Source organism: Eleutherodactylus coqui, chromosome 6, assembly GCF_035609145.1.
Source record: "Eleutherodactylus coqui strain aEleCoq1 chromosome 6, aEleCoq1.hap1, whole genome shotgun sequence".
NCBI classification, from domain to species: domain Eukaryota; kingdom Metazoa; phylum Chordata; class Amphibia; order Anura; family Eleutherodactylidae; genus Eleutherodactylus; species Eleutherodactylus coqui.
In genome coordinates, this window is record NC_089842.1 from 144,564,881 (window position 1) to 144,580,866 (window position 15,986).

At 47.7% G+C, this 15,986-nt stretch overlaps 1 protein-coding gene across 1 annotated transcript; it reads right to left on the reverse strand.

Moving 5' to 3' along the window:
* Positions 1 to 2,106: 2,106 nt before the first annotated feature.
* Positions 2,107 to 15,545, reverse strand: LOC136632726 (GTPase KRas-like). Its single transcript, XM_066607810.1, has 5 exons — positions 15,371 to 15,545; positions 10,322 to 10,452; positions 9,798 to 9,976; positions 7,304 to 7,463; positions 2,107 to 2,763 (listed from the first exon to the last, which is right to left on the reverse strand). The coding sequence occupies exons 2-5, from the start codon at positions 10,430 to 10,432 to the stop codon at positions 2,653 to 2,655; spliced, it is 561 nt and encodes a 186-aa protein (XP_066463907.1). The 5' UTR covers positions 10,433 to 10,452; positions 15,371 to 15,545; the 3' UTR covers positions 2,107 to 2,652.
* Positions 15,546 to 15,986: the final 441 nt, after the last annotated feature.

Genomic DNA, 15,986 nt, shown 5'->3' on the forward strand with positions numbered 1-15,986 from the left:
CCGCGACCACGGAGCACAATGGGCTCTATGTTGCGGATATCTGCGGTAAAATAGAACATGCTGCGTTCTCTTTTCTGCGAGTGGATTACGCAATTCCGACCCACTAATGTGAGCGAAATTGTGTAATCCAATGCGATTGATCTGCGTATTACCGCGGATCAGAAGCATGCAGAATCCGTAATTCCTATCCGGTCATGTGAGACCGACCTAAGGTAGATCGCTACCTTTTTTTCACGTGACCGGGACCGCCCAACGAGGCCACCCGTCACTGCTCCAGGCTCTCGGCGACCGTTGGTCCCTGGGAGCGAGGAGATTTTAAATTTCCTGTGCTCCCCGACTCCTGCGCATGTGTCCGGTGTTTTGCCGGCGGTCGCATGCGCAGAATCAGGGAACGTTCACGGAAGAAGATTGTGTCGGGGCGCAAATACGGAGGCCTCCGGTAAAAAGTTTCATCTCCTCTCACCGATCGCATCGGTGAGGGGAGATGAACCTTCACCTTTTTTTTACTTTTACGTGATCGCCATTATCCATTGGATAACGGCGAACACGTGATCAGGAACCACTCACCGCGGTGAAATCTCGTGAAATCTCCAGGCTCTCGGCTAAGTTTTGTAGCCAGGAGCAGGGAGATTTTAAATTACCATGGCTTTTGCGCATGCACCTGCCATATTGGCGACGGGCGCGTGCGCAGAAGCTGGGGTAAGGTCCGCGGATAAATCCGCGGGCCTTAGGTACGTCATTTCATCCTCCCTCACGGATATGATCCGTGGGGGGAGATGAAACGCAAGTTTTTTAAACTTTTTAAAACTTTTTTTATTTAACTTTTTGCACTTTTTTTTTTTTACTTTTTACCCCTTTTTTATTTTTATTTTTTAACTTTTTGCACTTTTTTTTTTACTTTAAATGATCACTGTCATCCATTGGATGACAGTGATCATGTCCCCAGTGACATCCCTCTGCTCTTGGCTACACATGGCAGCCAAGAGCAGAGGGATTTTGAATTTCCCGGGGCTCGAGCCCCTCTGTGCACGCGCCCGATGTCAATCATCGGGCGCGCATGCGCAGACCGGGATTTCGGGTCCCGGGACATCGGGACATCGCAGAGGACCGGGGGTGAGTATTTTCACCTCCCCTCATGGATCCGATCCATGAGGGGAGGTGAAACCTTACTTTTTTTTTACTTTTTCAACTTTTTCGCGATCGCCGCTATCTGATCGATAGCGGCGATCGCGGGCCCGGGGACCGCTCACAGCGGTCCCCGGTAACACCTCCTGGCTCCCGGCTACCTTCAGGAGCCGGGAGCCAGGAGATTTTAAATTTGCCGGGGGCTCCCGGGCTTCTGCGCATGCGCGTGACGTCATCGTCTGGCGCGCATGCGCAGAAGGCCGCCGGCGGGTCCGGGAGGACGAGATCTCCGTGGGACACCGCCGACAAGCCGGGTAAGTAATTTCAGCTGCCCTGGTGGAGCCGATCCAGCAGGGCAGCTGAAGAACTAACTTTTTTGACAGTTTTCTTTACTTTTTTGCGATCGGCGCTAGCCATTGGCTAGCGCCGATCGCAATGCCGGGGGGGACTGCCCGCATCCTGGGATGACAGCTCCATGCTGTCGGCTACCTGCGGGCACCGACAGCATGGAGCTGTCACGTCCTCAGGCAAGTGGGCATTAATCCAAAGAGGATGCATAAAACTACGTCCTCTAGGATTTAGGCCCACTTTCTGAGGACGTAGTTTCCCGATGGGGCAGTCGTTAAGGGGTTAACAAGTGTTGCAAATACTAAATCAAACACTGCAGACATACAAACCCCTTTAGGCAGATTTGCAAAACTTAATTTTTAGCTTAATTTCTTTTGCTACTGGTTTTAAAAGTTACACTAGCGTGAGGAATGTTCCAAACTCCAGTCCTCAGGGCCCCCGAACAGGTCATGATTTGAGGATATCTTATAGAGAGAACACCTGTGGCAATGTCTGAGGCCCTGAGAATTATATTACCAGTACAATACTATGGGAATCAGAGGACCAGAGTTCGGAAACACTGGTGCTCATCAAATTCACTGCCGCCCTGCCAAGTTACTAAAATAAAAGCCAAAATAAAAACTCAAACGTCAGTTCTGAAAGATGTTTTTCCTTTATTTCTTTCTAGCATGTTTCCCATTTTCAGACCATGTTCACTACTAAGGCTTCATGACTCTCAATAAGATCCTAGGTTTCCTCTTTTTAGATGAATTTTAAAATACTGCTGAGCGGTACTCTTTAGTTTCATAGACAATAGTCAGGGCAGAACTGACACATTGGCTTCTCCCCAAGAGGTAAAAAAGAAAAAAATAATGGAGGTGGAGGTCCTTACCTGGGGGAGAAGTCCTGCGAGTACTGCAATAGTCTGTTCATTAAACGTTTGTGCACGTATTAAGGTTTCTGACTCAATTCTATATAAGAGTGGGCTTCAAAAGGAGTATTTCTGAAGATTGCTCCCCCCACTCCAAAAATTTGGGTTTATGCATTTCCTATAATAACAAAAATTAAGAAGGGAATCTGGACTTTCATGGCAATCATTTCCCTTCCACTGCATTACTAAAGTCCACACAATCTGCTTGGTTTGAGTTGGCACACAGGCTGTGGCTTCACTGGCATTCCTCAGGGAGGATGGCACTTGTTTTAAAGAATGACGCACTTCCTTTTGGAGGATTTCTTCTTTTTCCCGTTGTTGATCTTCTCTTTGTGCTTACGGATTTCACGGACGAGGGTGTAGAACGCGTCTTCAACTCCCTTGGTGTGAAGAAAATTGTAGGAGAGAAAGAGTGAAATGCAGGTTAACCACGGATAGGAAGTTCCCCCAGATTAGGTCCCTTAGTACGGCAACAACAGGATGGGAAAGTCATCTCTGCTTACACAGTCCTTTCCCTTTCTATAAACACTTGTAGCCACCAAACAATAGAAAGCAGTTTGTCACTCGCTGTAGCTTTGCTGCGATACTAATGTCAGCCTGGCGTGATACACGTATCAGTGATGAAGATACAGTCCAGTTTAAAGGTTACATTCTTCTTGAAGCACACTGTACACACAGAAATATCAAGATATCGGATTGTACAACGTTAATATAACCCGATTTCCTAGTCATACTTAAAGTGTTTTATGACAGGTTAATCAAATGTACCTCAACCTGCCAAGCCGGTCCCATGAGTGGGAAGGTATGTATAGTCACTGTGCGGCTGACCGCATGTAAAGCCCCCTATTCAGAGATTGGCTAAAGTTACAGCAGTGGATGTTGAAACTTTGTTACATTTAATATAAATTTGTATATCAGATCCTCATTATCTCCTATTGTGGTAGATGAATGGGACACTCCCTGCTTTACTTCCAGAGGATGGTAATCCGTCCTGATCATGTGATGGATACACGGATGCTTGTCTCAATAGAAGACACAGCTCTGATGGCTGTACTGCAATGAGCCCTGCACCTATGTGACTGTCACATGACCACGACAGATTTGCATCCTCAGGAAGTAAACAATGAGTACCCCTTTACTGACACCATGTGGAAGCCATAACTTATATCTGAAAATCTGACATGTTACCATGATGAATAACATATACCTCTAAAGTTCAGCAGCTAAGGCCGCATGCACATGAGTAGGTGGGATTCCGCATGCAGGACGCTGCAGTGGAATCCGACCCTGTGTCCAGCCAGCATCCGTGCATATCTGCATTTCCTTCTTGTCTATGCTGCGGATGGTTTGAACAGCTTGCCGTCAGACATGTGCAGTACAGATTTTTCTTTAAAACTTCTGCTTTTCCCGCGGCCTGTCTGTAATGTCATATGCGGACGGGCCGCAGGTCAGACTTCCTCCATTGACTTTTTCATCCGCGACTACAAACCGCAATTGGTTTCCACTCGTGTGCATGAAGAATCCTTTTTGCATAGCATGCTGTGGTTGGCATTTGCTGCGGAATCGCCCGCTCAGTGTTCCGCAATTCAAATCCTCCAGTGTGCATTCACCCTCATAAGAGCTGCTAACATTCACTTTATTTTTAAGGACACAGTTGAGATTGGCCCAGGTTAACAGAGGGGTATTTACTTTAATTCCAGTGTGTTCAACCAGGCAGAATAAGTGTGAAAGCTTTTTGAAATAGCTGCCCTCCACCCTGCTGGCAGCTCTTTCAGCAATGCCAGTGATACTTGTTCTTGTGTAGCAGCACAAGAGCAAGCATCACTGGGGCAAGTGTTGGGCATCGTTTGCCCGACAGTTCATCCCGTGTAAATGGGACTTAAGGCCCCATTAAGAGGTTAAAGGCTTTCTGTGCCATTTAAACTCACTATATATATGTAATGTATCTATAAACTAATCTTGTAGTTAATGCAATGTATGTCTTCATGTATCAGCTAGACATATCCAGCGCATATAGATAATAGGCCATTAATGTGTGGTGTTTTAGGGTCTGTACATCATACGCTTATAACTTGTACAGTGGTGCCTTGACAAAGTTTAATCCGTTCCAGGACGGAGCCCATAAGGCAAAAAAAACTTGTATGTCAAAGCACTTTTTCCCTGTAAAATGCATTGAAACGCCATTAATGCGTTTCAATGGGGAAACTATCCAATTGTAGAGGGGGGGGGGAAACAATACTCATCTCCCCCGGCGTTCTGCGATGATCTGCGGCGCTGCTGCAGGCTGTCACTTCCTCTTCCACACCGACAGAGCATTGCTTTCTGGATTCGGGGCTTGAATGCCCCGCCCCCAGCAAGCTAATGCTCTGATTGGCTAACTCAGCGCAGCGTCAGCCAACGAAAGCAGTCACTGGGTTAACCAATCACAGCCATTCAACGACATCATTGATTGGCTAGGATTGGTTAACGCAGTGCCGGCTTTCATTGGCTGTTGGAGGCGGGGCATTCAAGCGTGAAGGAGGGAGTGACAGCCTGCAGCAGTGCCGCAGACCATCAGGATGACGACATGCTGGCGACAGGCGAGTATAGATCCCCCCACCCACCCACCCACTCTCCCACGCCTCAGCTTGCGAGTTTTTTGCCTTGCAAGCAGGCTTGTACCCCGAATTTTTGCTAAGAAATCACAGCAAAAATTCAAGAGAGAGCCTGCTCACAAGTCAAAAAACTCGCAAACCAAGGCACTCGTAACCCGAGGTACCACTGTATTGTCATGCCTGTGCCTGGATAAACCATGAAGTGGTTGTGGCCCTGTAAAATGGGTTGTCCAGTTGTAAACCATCAATGGCCTATCCTCAGGATTGGTCATCGATAGTAGATTGTGCGGGCGTTCTGTCACCAGGTAACCCTGCCAGTAAGCTGCTCTCTGGGCCAATACACTTGTGCACAAAATCGATTCCTGCAGGAAGCAGACAGCTCTGTTCTCACTGCAGTGACCAGGCTTGGATTGCAGGCCAAGGTTCCACTGAAATGAATTGGAGCTGTGTGTGTAATACCAAGCCCGGCCACTGCAGTGAGAATGAAGCAGTCTGCTTCCCGCAGGAGTCAGCTTAGTACATAAGTACATCGGCCTAGTGAACAGCTGATCAGTGGAGGTCCTATGCAACAGTCTCCCACCGATCTATTGATGACTTATTCTCCAGATAGGCCATTAATAGCTTACAACTGGACAACCCCTTGAAGTCTTCCGATTCCTGAAAGTTCTGGGGTCTGCACCTCCACAGATTATACATTGATGGGCTATCCTAATGCTCAACCATCACCTGAAAACAGAGAAACCTCCTTTAACACCTTCCCGCTCCAGGACGTACCGTTACGTCCTGGGAGCCTGGTACTTCCCGCAACAGGACGTACCGGTACGTCCTGGGGACAGCGCAGGATCACATAAGATCCCGCGCTATCCCGCAGCGGGAGCCGGCTGTCACTCACAGCCGGCGTCCCGCTGCAACAGCGGGGGGGCATCAGAGATGCGCCGCCCCGCTGTTAACCCCTTCCCTGGCGCGATCTAAGTAGATCGCGGCAGGGAAAGAGTTCACAGAGCGATGTCATTGCGAGAGCCCGGCCTGCCGCCATGGCAACAGGACGCCAGACACTGGCGTCCTGTATTGCCTCTGCCTATAATCGCTGTATAGGCGATAAGGCATGGCAGAGCAGTAGCTCTGCCATGCCTTATAACAGCGATCATCGGTACAGTGTTGTAAGTCCCTCAGAGGGACTCAAATAGTGTAAAAAAAAGAAAAGAAAAATGTAAAAAAAAGAAAAATGTAAAAAAAAAGTAAAAAAAACCCTTTTTTTATGCTTTCTATTAGCATAAAAAAAGGGGAAAAAAATGAAAACCCCACATATTTGGTATTGACGCGTCTGTAACGACGTGTACAAAAAGTTGAACACACTTCATTTTGTACGACAAAAAGCGTAAAAAAAAAAAGCTAAAAAACAGAGGCAAAATGCTAATTTTTAGCATTTTGCCTCCCAAAAAGTGCAATAAAAGTGATCAAAAAAGCCGTACATTCACCAAAATGGTACCAATAAAAACTACAGCTCGTCTCGCAAAAAATAAGCCCTCATAGAGCTCCGTACATAAAAAAAAAAAAAAAGTTACAGGACTTTGAATGCAGCTATAGAGAAAAAAAAATGATTTCCAAAAAAAAGGGGGGTTTTATTGCAAAAAAGTGTAAAAACCTAAAAAATAACAATTTTGGTATCGTTGTTACCGTACCGACCCGCAGAAAAAATTTTGTGTGTCATTTATGCTGCATGATTAACGCTGTAAAAAAAAGAAAAAGAAATCTATGGCAGAATTGATGCCGTTTATCTCCATGTTATCATAAAAAATTTTTTTTTTAATTTTACGATATTGTCTACGTACCCAAAAGTGGCACCGATAAAAACTACAGCTCGCCACGCAAAAAACAAGCCCTTATACGGCCGCGTCCACGGAAAAATAAAAAAAGTTATGGCTTTTGAAAAATGGAGATGGAAAAATACGAAAAAATCACTTGGTCCTCAACGCCAAAATAGGCCGTGTCATTAAGGGGTTAAAGTTAATCCTGGTGCTTTCTGCCCCCACTGAATGCATCAGGACAACAGTAAAGAGAAATGGCAAGCCAACACTGTAGGGAAGGTGTACAGTAGAACTAACCCAGAAGTTCAGAGGAGAACCAATCCAGACCCTCACACAATTTTAAGTTGGACCCACCTAAAGCCAAATAAGTAGGAGAATTCAGATATGTTACTGAACATTATATATATTGTGGGCAGGAGGATGGAGCGGGTATATTCCATTACAACTGGAAGCAGACGGGAAAGTCTCTCTTAAACACCAACCAGGACGTTCCCCCTTCTGTCAGTACGGACACTTACCTGTCTTGTTTTGGCAGAGGTTTCTATGAATGGAATCCCATAACTCTTTGCTAGATCCTGTGCTTGCTTTGTGTCCACTGTCCGTGAGGGAAGGTCACATTTGTTACCAACTAATACCATGGGGACATCATCGGAATCTTTTACTCTGTTGATCTGTTCTCTGGAGACACAATATGTGGAGATACAATTCTCAGGAGACATTCACAGATTAGAAGTGTAATAAGAAGGGCAGAAATGCTACTGAAACGTTCTATGTATGTTCAGAGCCATTGCATCCCCACTGCTGCATTACCTGGAACTCCACACCAGCGGGATCTGGATGAACAGAGGTTTAGTAGTCATCATCTGACAGGCAGTATGACTGTACTTTGCTATAATGAGTGAGTATTAAAGCTGAATTTCAGTTTATTCTGGTTCCCCATATCAGTCAGTAGCTGACACTTCAACAATTGGGGACAAACAAGATTTGTAGTCAGTGGCACTTTGTTGCGCAGTGACAGTGCCAAGAACTGACGCTAGTGGCAGTACAGTTAAACAAAACGCTCCCTATCTCTCTGCCTGATGTACCTGACATGCAATGAGGTACAGCAGGGATATAGGGAGCATTTTGTGCACTTAAAGGGGTGTAGGACTCTGAGACCTGAGGAACGGTTTGTTGGGCAGCCATAACTGTCTCTGCCTGTGACACGAACTGCACACTGGTCACTGATCATCTTTCCTCAGTTTACAAAACCGCCACAACAGGTTTCAGCTGACCCTCAGAACAGGTTCTAAGAAACTCTTAATGACAAAATATTCCACCCATGTTGCTGCAAATGCAAGGACAGCCCAAGCAGCTGCGCAGAACGGAGGATCCCAGCAAACCATTCACAACCCGGCGGCTTCCTGCACCCCGGCGAGTGTGATATATTGGAATAAACCGCTGATTAGATTTTGAACTAATAAATATTTTCTACCCCAGTGCTTTGGTAGAATCCATACAACCAAAGGTTACTTACTCCATGACCTGGCCGCTTAACCCCTTAGATGCTGAAGTCAATGCCAACTGTGGCACCAAAAGTAGTTTTACAGAAAAGCAAAAAATACAACACACCTTGTTCCACTCTTAGGGCCCCTGCACACGGGTGGAAATTCTGCAACGGGATTTCTCGCAGAATTTCCACCCATGCCCGCTGCCACAGGATTGCATTAGATAAAGCAATCCTATGCAGACACCCGCGATTTGACAGTGTAAAAACTTGCGCGGTAAACAAATCGCACAGAAATGTCACTGTTGACGCACCTGCTCCGCTATGCACATGCGCCAGCTGGCAAATAGAGCGTGGAGACACCGGGAGCAGGTGAGCCGCAGTGGTCACTGCAGGAGCACGGCTCACATTCCCGTGAGAATTCTCGCAGCAGGATCTGACCCGGACGTCTGCAGGAGGCCTTAGACAAGGTTTCATTATTGGGGGAAAAAAAACAACACAAAGGAAATAGTATCGACAGTAAGAATGCTATAGGCTTAGTATGAAGTGCCAAAAATAACTTTAAAAGTTATATTCTGCAAACACTACAAAAATTTGGTACCATAACGACTTTTAGAATAAAATTAACATACCATGTTATATGGTCATAGAAGTAAATCCTGAAAAACTGACAAAATTGCTGGGGTTTTTTATGTTTTCCATTCTCTTAAAAAAAAATTGAAAGTTTTTTTCCCCGGATTCTCTGGATAGCACATTGATATCAATCAGTGGAGATTCACCACTCAGGACCCCCGCAGATCAGCTGTTTCAGGTGACATTGGCTCTTGGGTGAGCACCACAGCCACGTCACCGTTTACGAGGCAGTGTGACACGTGTCGAAGTGACTATGTGCTATGGCAGCTTATTCACCTGAATCAGACTGAACTGATTTTAACCACATGACCTATGTATGTGATGTCACAGGCCTGAAAAGAAGTGCCGTGCTCACCCAAATGCCACAGCCCTGTCAAAAATCGCTGATTGTTGGAGGTCTGCTGCTTGGGAACCCGACCAATTGGATATTGATGACCTACCTATCCTCTGGATAGATAATCAATATCTTAATCCTGGAAAACCCTTTGATAAATGTTATTCAATCCATTACAGCCACCCCAAAATGGTTCCTAGAAATATCTATCTGCTGGAACACAGAGGGGAGAATATTTTACTGGTCCTTAAAGGGGTTGTACCAGGATCACAAGTGGATAGGGGATAGCTTGTGATCCTGGTGCAACACCTTTAATGTTAAAGGTCACAAAAGGGTTCATTACACCAACTACATGTACTTGAGACTATTTCATTTTTGGGAAGCTTTATCCAGTTTCAGTGTGACTGTTGGGGGGGGGTTAAAGAAATGGTCCTCAATTCCCCAAAACAGCACCACTCTGGTCAATAGACTGCATCTGGTACTGCAGCTCAGACTCAATGAAGAAACGTATAACCCCATCTGCACGTTAGACACTGGCTGTATAGAAGAGGCCTCTAACCTGTAATGGTGGACATCCTCAAATGATTTTGTATTATTAATAGCAAAGACACAAAGAAATCCTTCTCCAGTCCGCATGTACTGATCCCTCATGGCACTATACTCCTCTTGACCTGCAGTGTCGAGGATGTCCAACAGACATGTTTCACCATCTATCACAACCTGCTTCCTGTACGAGTCCTGTAACAGTGGGAGAGAGCGACACAATGGAGGATGTGATCACACATGTATGGATGGATTACAAGTTCATTTAGACTGAATTAACTCATTAAAGGTCAATTTCATGAAGGCTAATGGAGTTGGGGGGAGGCAGAAAGGTTTGACTGAAATATCACATTAGGCAGGCGGGATGGGCGGTGCCAAGCAAAGATCATCAGATGTATCCTCCACCCATGATCTGACCGCACAAAGTCAGTCACTTGCAGGACTGTAGGGTCTATTGACAACAGTCATAGGGCACCGACTATGGAAGGGGGTTGGGAAACGAGGAGGGCACTGATGGGTGCCAAGCATCACACTACATACCTCAATAGTGGGGTCGTACTCATCGACAAAGTGGTTCTGGATGAGTTGGATGGTCAGAGCACTCTTGCCCACGCCTCCAGCACCGACCACCACAAGCTTATATTCAGTCATCTCACTTGCACAGATCTTACCTGGAGAAGGAGCAGAAGATGAAGGGTGTGAGGTTAGTGCAGAGCAATACAATGTGACGCCTACAGTACCCTATGGTAATACCAGGGGATTCCCACCGTACACCGTTATGGCAGATCCAAGGGGCTCAGCAGGTCTTACATTAGGTCAAAGTGGGACAAACTCACCAATTTGGTTGGATGATTTCATGTGACGTTGGGACCTCTTCACTGTCCCACATGGCAGATTGCCCAATGCTTTGGTCTGCCAGTAGAGAAGCCAATGAAATGAACGTACACAACTGGCGGACGAACGATGGTTCATCAGACAGCCGCTCCCTCCTGGTTTAGCGGAATAGTCACGTGTTTATGGAAGTACAGATGTCACAAGGTTTAATTTGAGTATTTACTGCAACAAGTTATCAAAAAACACTTAAACCCCACTGAAACTGCACAGAACATCGCCTTGAACTTTGCTACATCGGTGTGATGTGAGGTTTCCCAGCAAATGGGAAACACTTCTGATCCTCTATCACACGTGAAACACGCGCAAGAGAAACGCCATTCACAGAAGCGAGGCACCTCACATCTGCAGGTAAAATACACAATGACAAGCAACATATCGCAGCCGAGTTTGTTGTCCCGATATCGCGCTCACCCGCGGGAAACCAGTCTTGGGGTGAGACATACCAGGTTTACAAAATTTGGCCCATCGTTAAGGCACAAACAGGCTTGGTCTTGAAGGGGTTACATTTCTCTTGCGTCTCTGCAGGTAAACCGGTAACCCCCCCCCCCGCTGCAGAGAACCCAGCAGTCAGATCCCCGGGGAGCTCCTACATTAGGGTGGGGTTACACAGGCAATCTTCACACTGCGAGCAGCGCAGAAGTCACACCTGAGAAGGACCCGTTATTTCTAATGGGATACTATGAGTGATTTGTCTCTCGCAGCATGTCATTTTTGGACAATTCTGTTCCAAAATCACCCAATATTTCCTATAAAATGCATTGCAATTGCAGAGGAAAAAAAAATATCACAGATTTACAAGTGTGCCATCCGTCCGATTTTCTCAGCCCGATATTGGCCTTAACAGAAGAGGTTCTGCTGAGACACACATTAGGCCGGGCTCACACGAGTGTATGTGGCAGCGTGCGGGCTGTGAGATATAAGCACACGGCACCCAGTCAGAACGCACCGACATTGCATACTGGCTGCGTGCCGCTCATCGCCATGTTCTATCTTGGTGTGTATGCTCATGTAATACACGTTAAAATAGGAGATGCTGTGTTTTTTTCCGTAACGTGTATTTCACGCAAGTCGTGTGAGTGGCAAATTGGCCGCCTATGGCAGACTGGTACAGCATATTGTGCGCACAAAATACGCTGTACCAACACACTTGTGTGAGCTGGGCATTACAGGGGCTATTCCATCAAAGTTATTTATCACCTATACACAGGATGGAAGTATGGGGTCTCACTACCAGCCCCCCCCCCCCCTTCCCAGGGATCCTGAGAATAGCAATCGTGGGACAAGCAGGTATGTGACCACTACTCCATGTATGGTCTATGGCAGTGTTTCCTAACCTCTCCAGCCTTGGGGCACCCCTGCGAAAAACGTTTTACCATGGAGCATCCCTGCCAAAAGGGGGCTGTGGTCAGGGAGTGTGGCTTGTCACAACGTATAATTTTACCTCCAATATTCCAGGCTCCCGGCGACCACTAGTGAGCGCAGTGTTGCCGGCCACTTCCGCATCACCTGACCTGCAGGGCTGCGCTCACTAGAGGTCGCCCGGTGAAGGAGGCACTGAAAGTCTTGTATCTTTTGAAATTGGCTGCGGACTTCGAGTCAAAATCCACACCGATGGTCCATATTTTGATTCTCTCTCTTTTGTGGAAATGCTGCGGATTTCATAACGGAATTTTCCACCATGGATCTCTGCATCTCTGCTACGTGTAAACATACTCCAGAGACCCATTTACACGCAAAGATGATTGCTCAAAATTTGTTCAAAAGATAGGATGATAGACAGTTTGAGTGATCATATTGCATAAGCTGTTAATGCGCACTGATGCCCAGCTTATTACCTTCATTTGCCTGTAAATGAGCCTCTATGAGCTGTATGCAGAGAACAGCAGTTGGTCTGTTATCTGCATACAGCTCCTTTGTTCTGCCACAGGACTGGAGCTGAATACATTGTAATCAGGGCTCCTGTGGAAAATCACATTGTGTCGTTCCTGCTATCAGCTGTCTGGCGAACAATGGATTTTAAACTCAACTAAAAATAATCATCGTTCGGCCGAAAAGCAAACGATTGTAACATTTACACGCAGCGATTATTGTTCAAAAGACATAGTCTGGGCGAAATTTGAGCAATAATCGTTGCGTGTCAATGGGGCTTAACCCCTTGAGTGGCAGGTTTCCTACCACCCTGTCGTGCCCACCAGGGCAGGTTTTTTAAAATGGTCTAATCATTGAATTTCAACTAGTTTTGCGGTTGCGTCTCAAGAGCCATAACTTTTTCATTTTTCCATTGACATGGCCATATTAGGGCTTGTTTTTTGCGGGACAAGTTGTGATTTTTTAAACAGGGGGGAGGAAAAAAAGAAATGGGGAAAAAAGAAAAAAAAGGGGCCATGTCATTAAGGGGTTAAATAATGTATTAACTTCCTTCTCTGGGTCATTACGACGCATGGCTACCACATGTGTGATTGTATTTTTGATTTTTTACAAAGTAAAGGGAGACAAGTGTTTTTTTTTAATAATTTTTTTTTTTTTTTTTTTTTTTTTTTTTTTTTTTTTGTCCCTTTAGGGGACTTCCACAGGGACCCATATGGACCCCTGATCACATTCCGGGGGTCCGATGGTGACAGCCTTTTACATGCTGCAGTGACAGCCCTTTACATGCTGCAGTCACATAGACTGCAGCATGTAAAGGGTTAACACAGCAGAGATCGGAGGTTTTCTCTGATCTCTGCTGTAAGAGCTAGTACCTAGCTGCCCTCTGACAGCTAACAACCAGCTCTCCCTGCCACAGAGACCATTGGCTTGCTTCTGACAAGCCGATGGTCTCTATGGCAACCTGTAAACAAAGCAGGACATTGCCGACATGTCGGCAATATCTTCTGCTGGTTTTTCAAAGCCCTTGCACTGCTCTGTGTGGGTCTGTGCAGGCAGAGCACACTGCCACAGCTTGTGGTATTGTGCTCTGCAGCTCCCATAGTGATACATAGCCCGGAAATCTTCCGGGCTATGTTGCTATGAGCAGTGGAGCTCGTCCCCGGAAATTTTCCGGGCGTGCCACTCAAGGGGTTAAGGCTGGGTCCACATGGGGCTGTGGAATGTCCGCTGGGGATATTCTGTAGCAGATCAGCAGCAACAAGCCTGCCTCAGAAACCGTTTTATCAGGTATTTGTGCGGAATTCACCCCCTCGTTGAAAAGAGGCGAATTCCACTGCTGAAACGGCGAGAAAATTGACACACTGAAGAATTAAATTCCGCACGTATTTTGTGCGATTTTTTTCGACAGCTTACGTACGAGATTTTTAAAATCTCATCCACTTTGCTGCTGCTGTAAAAACTGCTGAATTTCTGTGAAAAGGGTCCAAACACGAATGCCACAGTAAGCCTGTGAAATCAATGGCAGCTGTGCTTGTACTTGCAGGCGCGATATGCAGTGCACATTCACATGGATTCCTTCAGGCAATCTATAATCATGTGACAAAGATACACGGCATGACCCATCCTGGGGCGTATTACACCCCCAAATATGCCACTGAAGTGAATGGGTGGCAGGATGCCTGCATATGTGAGCAGCATATCAATGGGCCCAGCTGCGGTCTTTTTTGTGAGCGGAAATACACACTGTATCCATAAAAACACGCTGGAGCACCTAAAAAATGCAGGCGTTAGCGATATTTGTAGCGCAAATATGCAGCGTATTTGCACAACTGAAATGCACTTACGCCCTTGTGAACACGCCCCGATAGTGACCCCCATAGTAGCCCATCCCCCTTATTGGCCCAAAAGCAATCTTTACAGGCTTTACATTAACCCACGTGCAGCTCGGGTAGAATACCCCAGTGCAGACCCCCTCTGCTGCCCCGCTCCCCAAAATGCTGGAGGAAGGGAGAGAAATACCCCAGCCCCCTCTGCTGCCCGGCTCCCCACAATGCTGGGGGCAGGGGGGGGGGGGGGGGGGGACGCCACCCCAGTGCAGACTCCCCTCTGCTGCCCCATTTCCCATAATTCTAGGGGGGAGAGATACCCCAGTGCAGACCCCCTCTGCTGCCCCGCTCCCCAAAATGCTGGAGGAAGGGAGAGAAATACCCCAGCCCCCTCTGCTGCCAGGCTCCCCACAATGCTGGGGGCGGGGGACGCCACCCCAGTGCAGACTCCCCTCTGCTGCCTCGCTCCCCAAAATGCTGGAGGAAGGGAGAGAAATACCCCAGCCCCCTCTGCTGCCCGGCTCCCCACAATGCTGGGGGGGGGGGGCGCCACCCCAGTGCAGACTCCCCTCTGCTGCCCCATTTCCCATCATTCTAGGGGGGAGAGATACCCCAGTGCAGACCCCCTCTGCTGCTCCATTCCCCACAATGCTTGGAAGGGGGCTTCCCAGGCTGGGAGGAGGGGTTCCCAGCCCCCTCTGCTGCCAGCCCCCCACAATGCTGGAGGGAATACCCCAGTGCAGGGTCTCTCTGCTGCCACGTTTCCCATAATGCTGGGTGGTAGAAACCCCAGTGATGGATTGGACAATTGCTACCATAGTGATTCCCTGAAGTACATGTACGTGGCCTGCAGGTGGCGCTCCTCCTTTCCCCATACACAGCCGGGTGGGGGAGCCGGCAGCAGTGCTCCGGGGAACAGCTGATGCCAGGGGAGGGGTCAGGTGACTGCTCAGGGACTATGGAGACGGCGGGGCTCCAGCACACGGAAGGCGGCTCTTACCGACGTCCCGGGGCCTCTGTCCGCTGCTCGGCCGCCCTGTACTCCGCGCTCTCGCTCTTCCCCCCGGTCACAGCGGCTCAGCAGCTCCCATCCCGCAGCATTGTCCCTCTCCTCCCGCAGAGCTGACACCAGGGATCCGGAAGTGCCCACAGCCCCGACTGCATGGACGCGCCCAATCACACGCTGACGTTACCGGACCACTTCCTGCCAGCCGGGGCAACCAATCAGCGGCTGCAGTGTGATGACTGACGTCCCTTAGTCCCGCCCCTGTGGCTGGCGCGCTGAGGATGGGCAGTGTGTTGTGTGCGGACAGTGTGGACAGTAGTGATGTGGCAGGCTGGAAGCAAGTGCAAGCAATTGCTTCCTGTTATCAGCCGCTGGCCTTTAGGGAACATTCAGGTTTAGTGCAAACGCTGTAGATGTCCACCATGGATTTGCATTGCGGAGTCTGGAGTAGGTGTTCGCATTCCGCAGCATGTACTGCCCATAGCATGCTTTGGGAAAGCGGATTCCGCATCATCGCCTAACGACACGGGGAAAGAAGGGATTTTTTAAAAATAAACTATTGCGCATGTCCGACAGCTCGCCGTATGGACCAAGCGCAGAAAGAAAAGTC

Bases quoted from the DNA above. Each gene is read 5' to 3' on its own strand.
- LOC136632726 (XM_066607810.1), bottom strand. From the start codon at position 10,432: ATGACTGAATATAAGCTTGTGGTGGTCGGTGCTGGAGGCGTGGGCAAG. The intron at 9,977-10,321 runs GTATGTAGTGTG...CCACTGTTACAG, and splicing joins AGTACGACCCCACTATTGAG to GACTCGTACAGGAAGCAGGT. The intron at 2,764-7,303 runs GTAAGTGTCCGT...CTTCACACCAAG, and splicing joins CCTCTGCCAAAACAAGACAG to GGAGTTGAAGACGCGTTCTA.